The 15,521-nt window shown below is 42.0% G+C and overlaps 1 protein-coding gene across 6 annotated transcripts in view; it reads right to left on the bottom strand.

The window, feature by feature from the left end:
- Positions 1 to 4,319: 4,319 nt before the first annotated feature.
- Positions 4,320 to 15,521, bottom strand: part of LOC129730047 (sodium/calcium exchanger 1) — a 488,453-nt gene continuing 477,251 nt past the window's right edge. For all 6 annotated transcript variants that reach the window (XM_055689055.1, XM_055689080.1, XM_055689095.1 and 3 more), the window contains 3 exons: positions 15,324 to 15,482; positions 15,082 to 15,253; positions 4,320 to 5,153 (listed from right to left, as the gene is read on the bottom strand). In XM_055689055.1, the coding sequence (XP_055545030.1) occupies positions 4,949 to 5,153; positions 15,082 to 15,253; positions 15,324 to 15,482 (536 nt within the window). In that variant the 3' untranslated portion in view covers positions 4,320 to 4,948. The remainder of the gene's footprint in view (positions 5,154 to 15,081; positions 15,254 to 15,323; positions 15,483 to 15,521) is intronic.

Here is a 15,521-nt window from a genome sequence, read left to right as displayed (position 1 = left end):
CAGTGTAGTCTGCTTTTTCCACCCCTATGGCATCACGCCATGTTTCAAGGGCTAACATCTCAACATATAGCATATCACCGCTCCTTTTCATACATCTTTATCCTACTGCTGACAGCGGGCACAAAAATAATTTGAGCCCAGGACATGAGTTCATTGTCATTCTCTGTTACTCGGTATAGGGATGCCAAAGGCTCGGCTTTTCTTTTGGCAGTTTTTGCCCATTGGAAAGCTCAAAATAGAGATAGGGCTACTAGATCAGGATTCTCAAAGCAGTTTTGGGCAACATGATTTGCCCCGAACACAATGGGCACAGAAGTGACGTTACTTATCTAGGGGCCACGGTACGGTAATGGATTAACACATACACTCTTAAATATGACGGGTTACACACTTTGTTTCTTTTACCTAACTCAGCAAACTTTTTACTGAGTTTTCAACAGCTGAGCCATCAGTAATCTGTTCGGTAATTCATTTGCTTGACGAGCGTTCGGTATTTTTCATTGTTGCCGAAACGTCAAATAAAGATGATAGCTCAGCAAAAATTTACAAAGCGGCCATCAAAAGTTGCTGCTTGAGTCGGCATTTACAAAGCTGATAATTAGTCACAAATTTACAAGCGTTCCGCAAAATGCAACTTAAGCTTTTTCCGGATTTAAAAATATAGATAAATATGAATGTAACAGTTCCTATAGCTACTATTATAACCAATGATTGATTTTATACAGGTATTTCGGATTGTTTAGATCATTGTACTGATGTTTCATGACCATTCAATTGAAACTAGATATGTTTTATATCATGGCGAATGAAGACTTTTTATTAAAGGCTTCGAGTGGATTAATCAGCTGTGATGGTAAATTTGAAAGCACGATACCGTTTTTGATTTTTTTTGTCCAAATGGCTCATGGTGTTGTTTAACTTTAAATAACACAGCCACGAAACTGTTCTGGAAATCTCAAATTCTGCTCTACTTTTATTCCCCAAAAAAGTTGGCATCCCTTGCTCCGCAAGCTTTCGCAGACAGAAAGCTTTCAACAGCATTGCTGCACTTCGACGGTTCGTTTCCAATGTTGTTTTCGGTTCCTTCCCGGCATGGCTGGCAGTTTGTATGCTGTGAGCAGGCGGAAGGAGGAGGATGATGAAAATGCTTTCACAGCTAAGGCACAGACAAACAGACGTGCCACTCGAAGACAATTTCATCGACTTGAAAAATAACGATTATTTTGAAATTTTGCTTAGTGGGCAATAATGCCGCTAGTGTCGCTATAAGCAAGCGTGTACATTTATTATCAAAGACAAAAACCGTCAGTAATGCAGCTGGTTTTAATTTAAGCAAGCACGCACATCCCTTAGCAAAGACAAAAACCGTTTTACGAAAAGAATTTAGTAGGCAATAGGCTCACATGGTGGCGCACGAGTGTAACGTTTCGAATAAGGACGAAGATTTTCCAGGATTTTTCTCAGAAGAGGCACGTCTGTTTGTCTGTGGCTAAGGCTTTCGAAGAATTAATTAAAACCGGCTGATCAGTGATTTGTGATTTTTTTCCTTTCTCTGGTATCATTTATTTGCTTTGTTTTTCTTTCCGTCGTATGACTTTTCCTTTCAACATTCTCTGCGCGGGGAAGATTTACAAATTCATAGCTTGCTTGTTTCGTTTATTCACGTTCTACTGTGCCGAATCCCTTTCGGGTGGCTTGCTGAGTGTGTGTGTGTGTATATGTGTTTAGTTGCTGTGTGTACGTGTACGTGGGGGTGCAGTTGCAGCTTCATTCCTACTGGTTGGTATTTGGTACCACTGGGTATTGGTTCGGTTTTGGCCGGAACTGGTGAAATTTTCTCTCTATTATAGGCAAAGTTGTTGCTTTGCTGTTGGGTAAATGTTGTGTTGTTTTTCCTAAATTTTTTTGTTAGATAGAGTTCACAAACGTTTTGTTTTAAGCAAGAAAATGGTATATAGTTGTAGATCAGGAAGGATTGTGTTGGAAATAGAAAGAGAATAACTACGAGCGTGACTCTAAAGCTACCGCGTTTTGTAAAGTTAGGGTGATATTATGTTGCACGAACATGTTTAGCCGAATTAGAGGCAGGCTTAGAATTTCGCTTTGTTTTCTTGGATTATATTTATAGGTATAAAGGTCCCTATTCACCTTCGATTAGGAGTTAAATAGCTAAATCAAAGTATAGTTTTGATCGGGAATAGATAAGGTGGAATCTTTGCTTCTTCTTTCCCTTTTTTTCTTAAGAGAACAGTTATTATTTGTTACACATCGAGGATGGATAGAAGATTAGCTTTGCTTTCGTCCAGGTTTTCATTCCTAGTGTTCGCGCTGGTTGCATATTTCGTTTCACATTCACGTACTAACTGGAAGATTGTTACACGATTCTATTTTGTTTATACGATTACTACTTTTTGGATGAATATGCTTACTGGGTAAAACAGTAATTTCTTTTTCTCTCTTGTTTTTTTTGTTTTGTTCTGGTTTGTTAGTTTCGGTGTTGTCTAGGGTCATATACAGATTTAGGGAGGAGGAGGGGGCCTTACACAGATGACAGCTATTTGTTTCATGAGCGTGGCCATCTAAAATCGGCGATTTGCGAAACTTGGTTTCGTATTTATAATATTATTATGTAGCTATTCGAGGGTAGGAAACATTAAGACTTTTTTTAGGTAAAAACTATGCGTTAATAGTATGTATGCTTTTGTTGTTTCTTTTTCTTCATTACATCCAGGTGGTTGCTTTATTACTGTTGGACTGCATTTGTTTTGTGTGTGTTTCTCATAAAAATATAGATATTTGTCGTTTCTATTCATCGTTCATGTAAATATGATTGATTTAAGAACACCTCTACTAGCATGTATTATTGTGTTTTTTTTTCTTCTTTCGTTCAGGTTTTCACTTCATTTTATCTGTCAACAACTACAATATAACACCGTGTAACAAATGTTTATCATTTCTATGGTATTGAAGTTCCTCTTACTATCAAAGCTAGCATTCCGAAACGGCAATATTATTGACACTTACTTTGGTTTCGTTGGCGGCAGGACAAAAAGAGTTCATGGATTCTCTGGCTTGCAACACAAATACATTGATGACTACCTTTTTTTCTAATTGGGTGTGTGTTCGTGAAATCATATCTACCGCTTCGTTTGAATAAAAAACGGACTCTGCTGTATTGCATTTTAGAATATGCGTATAAAAGTAAACTATTTTTCTTGTTAACATGCGATGTGGACGTGTTTTCTTTATCTTTCTCCATCTGCCATTTTATAATTCTCTATTCCATTACTCGACAACACTTCAACATTCATGTGATATGCTAAAAAGTGATAAACGAAAAATTCTTACATCTAATTCGATTTGCGTACGAAATGTAGAAGTATGATTATCAGCAGATAAACTCAACTCTCGATTGTTGTTTCTTTACTTCTCTAGTATTCTTTAGGAGAAACTTGAAAAAAGCGAGTTGACTAGCTGTGCACAAATGGTAACAGTTTATTCTAGAATCGTTTGCTGGACCCGTTTTAAATGTCCTCTGCTTGTGATACATTTTACCCATGCACGAATAAAATAAAAACAAAATGCATTGAAATCATCGTCAGACTCGAATTTTTCTCAAAGTAAAACAAATTATAACTCCTTCTGAATATCTATTTTTTGTATCTCTTCTAAACTGTAGCTCAAACCGATATGGTGCCACACTGGCAAATTACTTTAGTGAGAACATCTCGATTGTCGTACAAAATCCGTTACCTTAACAATTGTTTTATCTTCATGATCGGAGAGGATATGTCTTCATCCGTTAAACGTAAAGATTCAAATGGGTGGTGCACTCGGAACGGAATGGGATTGTGCAAAATTTGGCAACACCGCTCTTGCTTGGATGGGGAAAACCCGAAACAAAAACAAAATTAAATAAATGGGTACACATTTATCATCGTTAAGCTATTTACAGTCCAGTAGTGTAAGAGTGTAAAATCGATAGCGTAGGACATCAAAAGGAGTTTTTTCTTCTTCTGTTCAATTCAAGATTTGACTAGTTTTGACGTATGAATAATAATGCTCTATAAAGCCTAATACCAAAGCAGTTTGCTGGGCGCGCTTCTCAGACGCGCCTTTATTCCGTGTATGTGAGTGTTATGTTTAGATGAGCCTAAATGTATGAGTGTGAGAAAAATAGTGTCATGCTCTTCGAACAGGTTGCTGTACGCTTCTTTATAATATCCTAGTTAAACAGTATTCCCTTAACTGTACACTCTAAATAGATGCATCTCTAAATAGTAATAATCCTTAACAATTTGGCATTCTCATTTTGTTTGTTTTTTTTTCGTTTCCTATTTTGTTTTTTATTTACGTTTTTTCACGCCGCACCGGCCGGAAATGTGCTCCGGCCACGGGGAAGACGGCTTCCGCTTTTATTGTGTTTCTTAAATTCTTTCTCGTTAACGTTACGCTTACAAATTATCAACAATACAGGTAGGATAAACTAAAATGTCTTGTAATTAACTTGCGAATTGCCGTAAGTTGGTACAATATAATATGATATTTGAGGGTTTTGTTTTTCATTCGATAAAACCTGCAGAATTTAAGTAACTATTTTGTTGCCGTTCGCTTCTAGGAAATAACAAGTGATTCCTCCCTAGGGCTAAAGGTTTGTTCCTTCACTTAAATATAAATAGTCTAAATAAATTATTGACTTTTGGACTCTGGAGAGAGCGGGCACATTAGCTCTTCCCTATCTACGGTAGGCTTCTCTCGCACGATCATTACAAAAAAAAATCCTCGGAAAGCAGGAAAATACATGGAATCGATATACTGTCGGTGCTGCTGCGAATGAGTCAGTGTATATGTATGTGTATGTTAGTGTGACTGTGTGTTGTGTGTGTGTGTGCCTTTGACGCGTGCGTGCGAAGCTCTCCGATCTCCGATCGTTTGTCACGTTCCTCGCTTAAAATCCTTTGATGACTCCGTACGCCTCTAAACTGCTCAAAATCAGGTAAATGAGCCACAGCGAGAAGAAGAACATAGCCGTTAGGTATTTGGGTTTTTTCGGGCCACCCAACTCGCCTCCGATCTTCGGGCTTCGGCGCAGCATCAGTACAAATATCGCTACAAAGGCTTCCGTACAGAATAGAGTCACCGAAAAAGCCAACCTGCAATGAAAGGGTCCAATATTAATTTAATATGAGTGGAAAATGATTTGAATATGAAAAAGTTTGTATTAAAAATGTTGATAGAAAATGACGATTTTTCATGGGTTTACCTCTACGCTCGCTGACGAAACTATCCATGCAGCATAGAATACCTTTGAGTCAGCAGAGAAAATTTGACAGTTCTATCAGTCGAACCCGTCGAACCCTAACCGTGATGGCGAAAAACAATGAAGTGCGTTCAAAGAACGATGCTCGCCGCTTCGAAAACGGACATCGTGTGGCACTCTGTGAATGTTGGATACGCCCGTTCCGGCATCTAAAATATCTTGGCACTATTAGACAACAATCAGAGCATCGAAAGAAAAAAATATACTGTATACTAAAGAGGAAGACCGAGGGGAAAGTGGCTACAACGCTGCGTGCGCTGGGCTGGGAGGTCGGTGCAACCGGCTAAACAGTGAATGAGTAGCTGGCGAACATGGACATTTATGTCAGGAAGCGGCAGTTGCGTCCACTGCGGCAGCGGCTGAATATGATAGTCATGTAAATTTCCCGGCGAATCGCGAAGTGGCGGTGGAGATGGACGACAAGACCTTTCTCATCCTGAATGTTTGTTCGTATTTCACCGAGTTCCCCAAGAAGGTGCTGCTGTCGCTGACAATCAGCGAGAAGGTGATGTGGCTCCGGACTGGCTCACAGCCACGGGAATATTTATTGTACGAAGTGTCTGCCGGAAGTTGTGTCGTTCATCAAGAAATACCATAAGGGCGAAGACGTTGTGCTTTGACCGGATCTGGCGTCGGCTCATTACTCGAAGCGATCGTTGAGGGAGATGGAGCTGCTGAATATCGATGTGGTATCCAATCCAGAGATATTCTCGCTATCTTCTTCACCTCGCTGTATTTTCAGTAAAACGGCCTAGTATAGGGAAGTATGAAACTAGTGAACATGACTGAGGCAGCTACAAATGAGACAAGCTGCAATGCAGGTTTAAAAACGGCAATCTATGCCTACAATGCCGTTAGGGCATCTTCAGCGGTGGTTCAAATCGTTGTTTTGTTCTATTATTTTTGGAACAAACTCATATTCACTGCTGCACCGGTAGTGTAAATTTTGTTTTATACCAGATCTAAATTGAAAAAATTGGAACTGGTATACGTTTTGGTCTATTTTTGTCACTTTTTGGAACAAGAAATAGATCGTTCTAAAACCCTTTGTACGCTACCAATAGGTGGGTAAAATGTCATATTTTAATTGAATACCTCATTTTTAGCTATTTCCATATAAACGTTTTGCGAGTGTTGGTAAATAAACAAAACAAAGAATTTCATGACAATTCACAATATGTTTTTGTGGTTTTTCTGAAGAAGAAAAAGAACAGGTTTGTCGTTTTTGGCTTCAAGGAAACCGACCAGCAAAAGGGGGAATTCTGGAAGACCATAACCGCAGGTTTAACTACTTGGTTTGCAACCATTCGTTAATCCCCTTAATTGTAGTGGGACTAGAGGAGACCTCAAGAGGCCAGAAAAATGTTTCTCGAAGACCCTGAACTGAAAACGTTCACAATGCGGACTTGTTCCAGTATTCTCAAAACCAAATCCAAGTTTTAAGAACTGCAAGATTTTGAAAGATTGATGAGACGAAAACGGAAGATGAACATCTTCGCGGTCAAATAATTTTCGCTATCCTCCGAAGCCCTACTTGTAGCAGAAATTTTTCGATCATACTAATCCATCCTGAGAAATGTCACTGACGCTTGGGTCAAACCGTCAAATATATAAAGTCTTGAGGATATAAAGTGTCTTGCCAAAGTAATCGTTTAATGTGCGTAAAAATTATCCAATTTCCGTTGTTGAATATTGAGTGCTTTCATTATAACAAGTCTCAAACTGATAACATGGGGTATTGAATTGTTGACAGTGTGACAGATGTCAGCGGTTCTAAAACAACGAGATATACAACACCGGTGCGGAGAACGAAAAGTTGGTCTATATTAGCTGGTTTTATTCAGGTTTCGCTGGTGTAAATCTAGTATAAAGTTGTTTCAAAAATAGACCACCGCTGAAGATGCCCTTATAGGGTTACCACCAGAGGAGGTGATGATGGCCCATAAAATAAAACGGAGACTGCCCCTTCTCTGACGAAAAAACCACATTCAATAATGACCAACTGAATTAAAGGTGTTGAGAGTTCAAAATGCAAGTAAGAAAGTGTGGGACGTTAAACGCGGAGCACAAGTGTGCAGAGTCGGAGGCTCCAATAGATCAAGGATGTTAGGGATGTAACTGTTCTCTTGGGAGGGCAACTTGCCCGAGCTTCTGTTCTCCATAAAAGAGGCGGCTCAAACAGCGTCTGATCCTGAGCGGACGGCTGAATTATGAAATGCGGTGTCTCGCCAGCTACATCCAAAAAGACAGCCCGTTGCGATACTAGGCATTCGCAGGCCTAGTAAGGCAGCATGCCGAAAAATTGAAATGCTACGAACAATCAAGAATTGAATACGAACCGGAACAACCGGCAACGACCAAGGTGACGAAATATGGACGACGATTGGATTCTCGGTACATGAAACTTTAGGTCGCAAACGTCCCGGGTGGCGACCGGATTTAGCTGGATCAGCTAGAACCCCGCCACTTTCACATCGCTGCTTTGTGGCCGCAGGGCATAGTATTACCAGAGCAGCGGCAAAACCAATGAGCTGGATACCGGCTTTATAGTGCTGGGCGGGATGCAGAGTGGCGTGATCAAGTGGTAGGCGATCAGTGACAAGTCATGTTTGCGACATCACCGTACCCCGCGGCTCAACATTAAGCAGCTCCGGGACCCCCAGACTGCGAGGGAATACGCGCAACAGTTCGAGGCGGTACTGCCCACAGCGAAGAGGCATGGCGCATCGCCTCTCAAGGACGGCCAGTGCAGTATTCGCACCGCTATCGGGGAGACCGCAAGGGCGACAGTAGGAGTGGAAGCACCAAGTGGCAGAAACGACTGGTATGACGGGGAGTGCGAGGCAGCGGTAAATGAGAAGAACCGGACCTGGGTGATATACCTGGGCAGGTCAACGAGAGTGAACAAGGCCAATTAAAAACGAGCACAGAACGAAATGACCACGATTCTTGGACGCAAGAAGCGCCAGCATAAGGATCGTGAACACGAGCAGTTGGAGCAGCTGTTCCGTGCCAGTGATACGCGGAGGTTCTATGAGTAGGTACATAAAGCAGTCTCGCAGAGGCTTTGGGCCGCGAGCCGACATGTGCAACGACGTGAATGGGAACCTTCTCACGGATGCCAGCAAGGTGGTCGATAGGTGGAAGGAGTACTTTGATGGACACCTGGATGGCGATACAGTAAACAGCAGCGGAGTAGGAACCGACCTAGGAGCACCAGCAGCAGATGCACGAGTACTAGCCCTCGATGTTCATGTAGTGCTTTGTGAGATCGGGATGCAAAGCGAGCTCATCAAACATGGGAGAGAGGCGCTGGCTAGAGCGCTGCAATGGGTCATATCCAGGATTTGGAAGGAGGAAAAACTGACAGACGAGTAGATGGAGGGAGTCGTCTGCCCCATCTACAAGAAGGGCGACAAGCTGTAGTGCCGCAACTACTGTGGTATCTCACTTATCAATGCCGCCTTCAAAATACTCCAACAGATCTTGTTCTATCGTCTATCATCTTTAACCAGGAGTCCAGTACCAGGCCAGGCCAGTATCAAGCGGGCTTAGTGGGAGTTCGTGTCACCATGGACCAGATCTGCTAAATCCGATAGATCTTATAGAAACGTCGCGAGTAAAAAGTGCCCACACATCATATCTTCATCGACTTCGCGGCGGCTATGGCAGATCATGCACGACAACGGATTTCCGGATAAACCGACTCGACTGATCAAAGCCAACATGGCGCAAGCGAAGTGCTACGTGCGTGTTTCGGAGATACTCTCGAACCTCTTTGAATCGCGTAGAGTTTAACATCGCCCTTGAGGGTGTGATCCGGAGGGCGAGCATCGATACGAGGGGCACGATTTTCACAAGGTCTGTTCTGGATGACTTTGTTATCATAACACGTAACTTTGCGACGGCGGAGGAAACTTGAATCCGAAACCGGACAAATCGGACTGCGAATGAATGCGTCGAAAACGAAATTCATGCAAGCGAGAGGTTCCAAGGAGAACAACATCAGCCTCCCAACTCAAGTGTCTGTAGACGGTGATGGCTTGGGGTGGTCGACGAGTCCGTGTATTTGGGGTCACTGATGACCGCCGACAATAACACCAGCAAAGAGATCCAGAGATCATACAGGCTGGAAATCGTACCTACTTTTCACTGCGGAAGACACATTGATCAAGTCGAATGCGACGACGCACGAAGTTGACACTGTACAAAACCCCCAACAACGCTTCTCGCCAAGGACCTTAACGCTCTTGGAGTTTTCGAACGGCAGGTGCTGCGGACTATCTATGGTGGAGTACAGACGGACAACGGAGAATGGTGACGGCGCATGAATCATGAGCAGCACGCGTTGCTTGAAGGGAATTTTGTACACCAGGCGAAAGTCAATGGGTTGCGGTGGGCCGGTCACGTCGTAAGAATGCCGGACGACAACCAAAACTTATAGGAATGGTTGAATAGCTATAATCTTTCATTTTTTCCGGTTCGAGCTTTTGGAGTGCACTTTTTTCATTTTGACGACCAGGGTTATTGTGTGGAGAACGATGCACACCCCTGCAATGTTGTTACAGTGTATTTGCACAACCCCCGATCTACGTAAACCTTTACGGCAACACTGCCTATTGATGATTTCTCATTCGCGCTAAAACCTCAAAGAGAGCACAAGTGTTTTCCATACGCTAATAAAGATTCCGTTCAATAGTTTACCGCGTGTTTGTTAGTTCTCTATTCTGATCTCAATCTGAATTCCCATACGCAGTTTGTTCCACTCGTTGTAACTCTGCTTTGTACATTCCGTCATATTGAAGTAGGAGAGATTGCAAAATTTCCGGAATTCCCAAAATCGACTGCAATAACTGTACTCAAATGTTACCAAAAGATCTTTTTGTGGTTGAGAAAATCTCGAGGAAATGCCGCTAGAGCTCGAACTATGCTCTTAAAAGATTGGTTGATGCATCCGTAAGCTTCTAGCCAGTCCCATCACAGGGTTAAGAGATCACAGAAACCAACAAAGAAATATTACGAACTGATTTTATGTCTTTTAGCGCAACACAAAGGACAAGAATTGGAACATGGAGTGCACTCAATATTAGCTCAACAGGGAAAGGTAGCACAACTCGCCAGCGAGGCGGTATTAGGTACAGGTCGTTGGCCTAACTTTAGACAGCACAAGCTACCGCCGGCACAGGTACTTCTAGCATTGGAGGAGGCTGGAAAGCTGGAATATATTTCTCATGTTAAAACTGGCCAATAAATCGATGGGTGATGATTTGATTTTGTACAGAGCACAGAAAAGGGTTTATCTTTCCAAACACGCAGATATAGGGTGAAAAGGAGCAAAATAGATTGGAACCAAGTGGAGGATTGCGACGCAGCTTCGACAAAAAAATTTATGAAGTCGACAGAAGGTGAAGCAGGCGGTCGTCTGCTCATCAATCATCGAAGGGCGCCACATGAGTAGGCGCAAAACTTGGAAAAATAAAACTCGAATCATAATAATAATTTGAATGTTCGACAGTTTTAGTTGACTATCTCTTTTTTAAACTGCTATTTTTCAAAATCATCGAGTAGGTAAATCAAAAATTGTAGGATAACATCGGACTTGGACTTGGACGAACAAATACTCAGACAAACTTTAACGCATGAGAAACAGTTTAATGAAAAACGTTCCTAATGATTGCATGTCTTGATTGAGGATGACTGAAAATCTCCTCCATGACTGCATGTCAACTTCTCAAGGCTTGCTTGGCAGTGCCTATTTCGTACTTCGCCACTCCTATCAAGGTCTGGTTTTACATTCATCCACTTCTCTGCAGGGGTTGTTTCCAGCCGAAGCCAATTGATACGGCTCTTTCTCATAAGGGAATCGACCAAACTTCAAAGAACTGGATACACGCAATGCTCTCTAGCAGAGTGATCACAGCAACCTTGGGAGAGTCGTCTGTAATAATGTCAGTGATCAAGGGATGCACGCAAGGAGGACTCTCGCCCTTGTTATGGTCACTAGTTGTCGACGCACTACTCAACAAGCTTTCACAGCTTGGTTACGATGTCATTGGATACGCCGATGACATCGTCCTCATCGTCAGAGGTAAAGATGACGCAACTCTGTCGAGCCGAATGCAAACGGCTCTGAATACCACCATGTCAGATTGTTTACAGGAGGGTCTAAACATAAACCCCTTAAAAACAGTCCTAATTCCATTCGGCAGACGAAGGACGATCTCCATCACTCCTCTAATACAGAATGGAGTTAGACTGGGCTTCAGCAATGAAGTCAAATATCTCGGAATTATTCTGGACAAGAAACTGAACTGGTCTGCACAACTGGATCATGCCGCTAAGAAAGCGATCTCAGCGATCTGGGCCTGCAGAACTCTGTTCGGTAAGACCTGGGGACTGAAACCAGACTTGACACTCTGGTCTTACAAGACCATTGCCCGACCAAGAATCACCTATGCTGCCCTAGTGTGGTGGCCTAAGGTGAACGAATTGACTGCGCAAGCCAAACTCAAAAAAGTTCAAAGACGTGCATGTCTTTCGGTTACCAGCGCTATGCGAACAACTCCATCTGCAGCCATGGAAGCTATGCTTTGCCTACTACCTCTACATCTTCATGTGAAAAAGGAAGCAGAGCTTGGCGCTCTAAGGTTGCAAAGGACTATACTTGAAGGGGACCGAATCGGCCACCTTCGCATACTTAGGGAGTTCAAACTAACTCCGCTATTAACCACAGTCTCCGACTGGATGGACATTAGGACCAACATGGATATTCCATATAGAGTGATTGAAACAAACCGCTCTATGTGGAACAACGGAGGGCCTAATCTTCCACCTGGCATCGTCAGTTTTTATACGGACGGCTCGAAAATGGGATCCCTAACGGGATCTGGTATATACGGACCCGGTATCAGGTAAACGTTTTCCCTGGGAAAATGGCCCACCGTTTTTCAAGCAGAGGTATATGCCATATATATCTGCGCAAAAATATGTCTGCAACGCAACTACAGACATGCGAAAATCGGTATATTCTCGGACAGTCAAGCAGCACTACTAGCACTTAAGTCCGTCAAGTGCGCTTCCAAACTTGTTTGGGAATGCATTGAAACTCTACGGGAACTTTCCCGACAGAATTCAGTTTTTCTGTTTTGGGTGCCCGGACACTGCGGAGTCGAGGGTAATGAACACGCTGACTACCTAGCAAGACAGGGATCAGCTCAGCGGTTTATTGGCCCCGAGCCGTTTCTGGGTACGTCCATTTCCGCTATCAAAAGCAAACTACTAACTTGGGAATCGCTAGTAATAGTATCCCAATGGCAACAGGCACAGGGTTGTAGACAAGGCAAACAGTTTATCTATCCGAACCCTGGAACCGCTAGAAAACTACTTAGTCTAAATTGTAGTGACCTACGGATAATCACGGGACTCCTCACCGGACACTGTCCCGCTTTTTATCATTTAAAGAAAATCGGCGTAGTGTTGAACGACACCTGCCGATTCTGCAAATCTGAACCAGAGAGTACAGAGCATTTGCTTTGCTCTTGCGAAGCTCTTGCTTCCTCTAGGTACAACTTCTTAGGAAGTTACCTTTTAACTCCATACCAAGTATGGAGCTCCAATCCCAAGCAGGTCATTAGTTTCATCAACTATGTTGTACCTAATTGGGGTACAGGTTTACAACAAAACAGTTCTACTCCATCAATGAGTACGAACAATCCGTAACCTGTGCACAGCAATCGGGGCCCGCCACAAAAGACAATCAGCAAGAATGTCGCAGTGGCATTTCAGTACCCAGTGCCCTTCAGGCATACAGAGATAGAAAAAAACTACCTATACTATCAATGTGAACCCATACTACCAATATGAACCGCCGGCCTTAGTACCAAATCTAGGGTTTTTAGGCAGGAGTTTGAAAAGCCATGAAAAATGGTTACCGGCGTCTTTATTAGGCAGCTTGGATGAATGATGTTTATAGATTTCCTATCTTTCAGATACGTCCAATTTCCATAAATTATTAACAGGGCGAAGTAGATGAATGTTATCCGAAGTAAGAGTCCCTTATTGGAGATATGTTCAGCCACTTTTGACTTGATAAGGTGTGGTGGATTATTTTTGGAAACTTTGCCTGCGTTGGTAACCTCTGTCACATGCTCTTTAAAACGGATTCTCAGGTTTCTTTTGGTTTGCCCGATGTAAACCATATCGCAGTGGCAATGAGCAATTTTGTAAACCCCTTCTTCGTTCAGTACATCAATTGTGTCTTCAGATAAACCCAATATTGTTTTGAGTTCAGTATTCGTACTAGTGTAGACAATATCCATGCAAAACTTCTTGAATTTTGAACGAAATTGACGGGGTAAAGCACCATCATATTCCACAGTAATTCTTTTCAAGTCTTCTGTAATTGGGGTGAGTGTTGTGGAAGATTTCCTAAATTGAACTCGTTTTTCCATTTAAAATGGCTTGAATGATACTCTCATTGTAACCATTCAATCTGGCGACTACAAAAATATATTCCAATTCCTTTATCCTAGCTGTTTTACTGAGAGGTGGAGTTTTCGTCCAGTTAGTTATGTGGTGAAAGGATGCCATTTACTGGATACTGGAAGAAACGACTAGAAGTGGAAGGTATCACCCGTTTTGTATTTGTGGGCTTCCTAAAAATTTTCATTTCTAAGTCCTCAGACTTTCTGACAGCAATATCCCGTACATGTCATTGAGACATTTCGAGCAGTTTTTTATACTTCATTTAAAAATCGAAGGATAATGAAAATTGCATTTTTCACCTTATACATAAAAATCAGAAAACCGTAAAAAAAATTTAGGACCCAATTGTAAATTTTATATCTTTGTGAATATTATTAAGAGATATGAAAAAGTTTGTTTGTTAAATTTACCCCGAGAAGTGAACTTCGACTAGTTAACTTCAAGAGACTTCCGATTTTTTTCTCTCAAGTGCTATCAGCATATTGGAGAATTAGCCAACTCTCTAAAAAATTCGAGGTTTCATTCACTGGAAAACTAGGGAATAAAGTTATCACGTCTAACGAGACCATTATCGCATCAGCTTCAATGATATCCGAGAATTTTAAATTTCAATAAAACCTTTCGTGCTTTTAACTGATCGAATTGGAAATTTCTTCTCTTTTGCTAACCACTTTGCTTATTTTTCTGTTGGAGTACCCGTCGTTGAAATAATTATTCCTCAATTCATTTCCTGGTTTATGGACTTTTGGCAGGCCTTTTATTCTTGGAAAAACTGGATTTGGGACTCGAAGATTTTGTAATGTATCACCCAAAGTGGGTTCGCATTCTTTAATTGTATTCTCATCACGTTTTACCATCTCAGCCAGTGGAGTATTTCGCAGTTTAAAGTATGATCCGTTATCAATCTTTGACCTAAAAGCCTTTGTATGAAAGAGAATTATTTCACTGACGGTTGTATGTAGCAACCGAAATACGTATGTATCTGCGAACGGTATAAAAGGGTTTTCGATCATTTGGTAGTAGAATCAAATGGAAACATAACCTCAATATTCAATTCCATTTTACTAGGACACATTGTAAGAAATTCATTGAAAAGGAAGGACGCAAGCAAAATTACTTCTTTTGATATAATTTTTACACTCCAAAAGATTTTCTCCAATTCATCTGTTAATTTCATAGATGAATTGGAGGAAACCTAAATTTGAAGAAACCCGAAAAGCTGCACATAAATCTCGTTGAATAACGCTCAATAATACTTCAAATAATTTGTTACTCACGTTCCAGGCTGCACCTCAAAATATCGCCCATGGAAGGCGTGATAGCAGGCACCGATAGTCCAGGCGAGACCGATACCGAGGAACACATTGACGGCGTTACTGCCCGTTACGTTACCGACACTGGCGTCGGCGTATTTATCCTGAATGGCAGCGACCTTACTGGCGAACGTGTCTAAAAATGCAAACGAGATGATTACCTGCACTGTGATAGTTTTGGTGTTCCGTCATTTTGGGGTACTTACCCGGTATACTCGTTCCCATGGCGACGAAGATGATGGCAGTGACCGAATCCTTGATACCCAATGTACAACCGAAGTGTGATGCCACATCACCGATTATGGCCGTTACCACGCCGATACTGAAGATGGAAATAACGAAGCAGAGATAGCCTCCGGCCATATCTGGAACAAAAAATTAAGCGAAAAGAAGGAAAGCTGTTA

The sequence above is a fragment of the Wyeomyia smithii genome, chromosome 1 (assembly GCF_029784165.1).
Source record: "Wyeomyia smithii strain HCP4-BCI-WySm-NY-G18 chromosome 1, ASM2978416v1, whole genome shotgun sequence".
NCBI classification, from domain to species: Eukaryota; Metazoa; Arthropoda; class Insecta; order Diptera; family Culicidae; genus Wyeomyia; species Wyeomyia smithii.
This window is presented reverse-complemented; position numbering and strand designations above follow the sequence as displayed.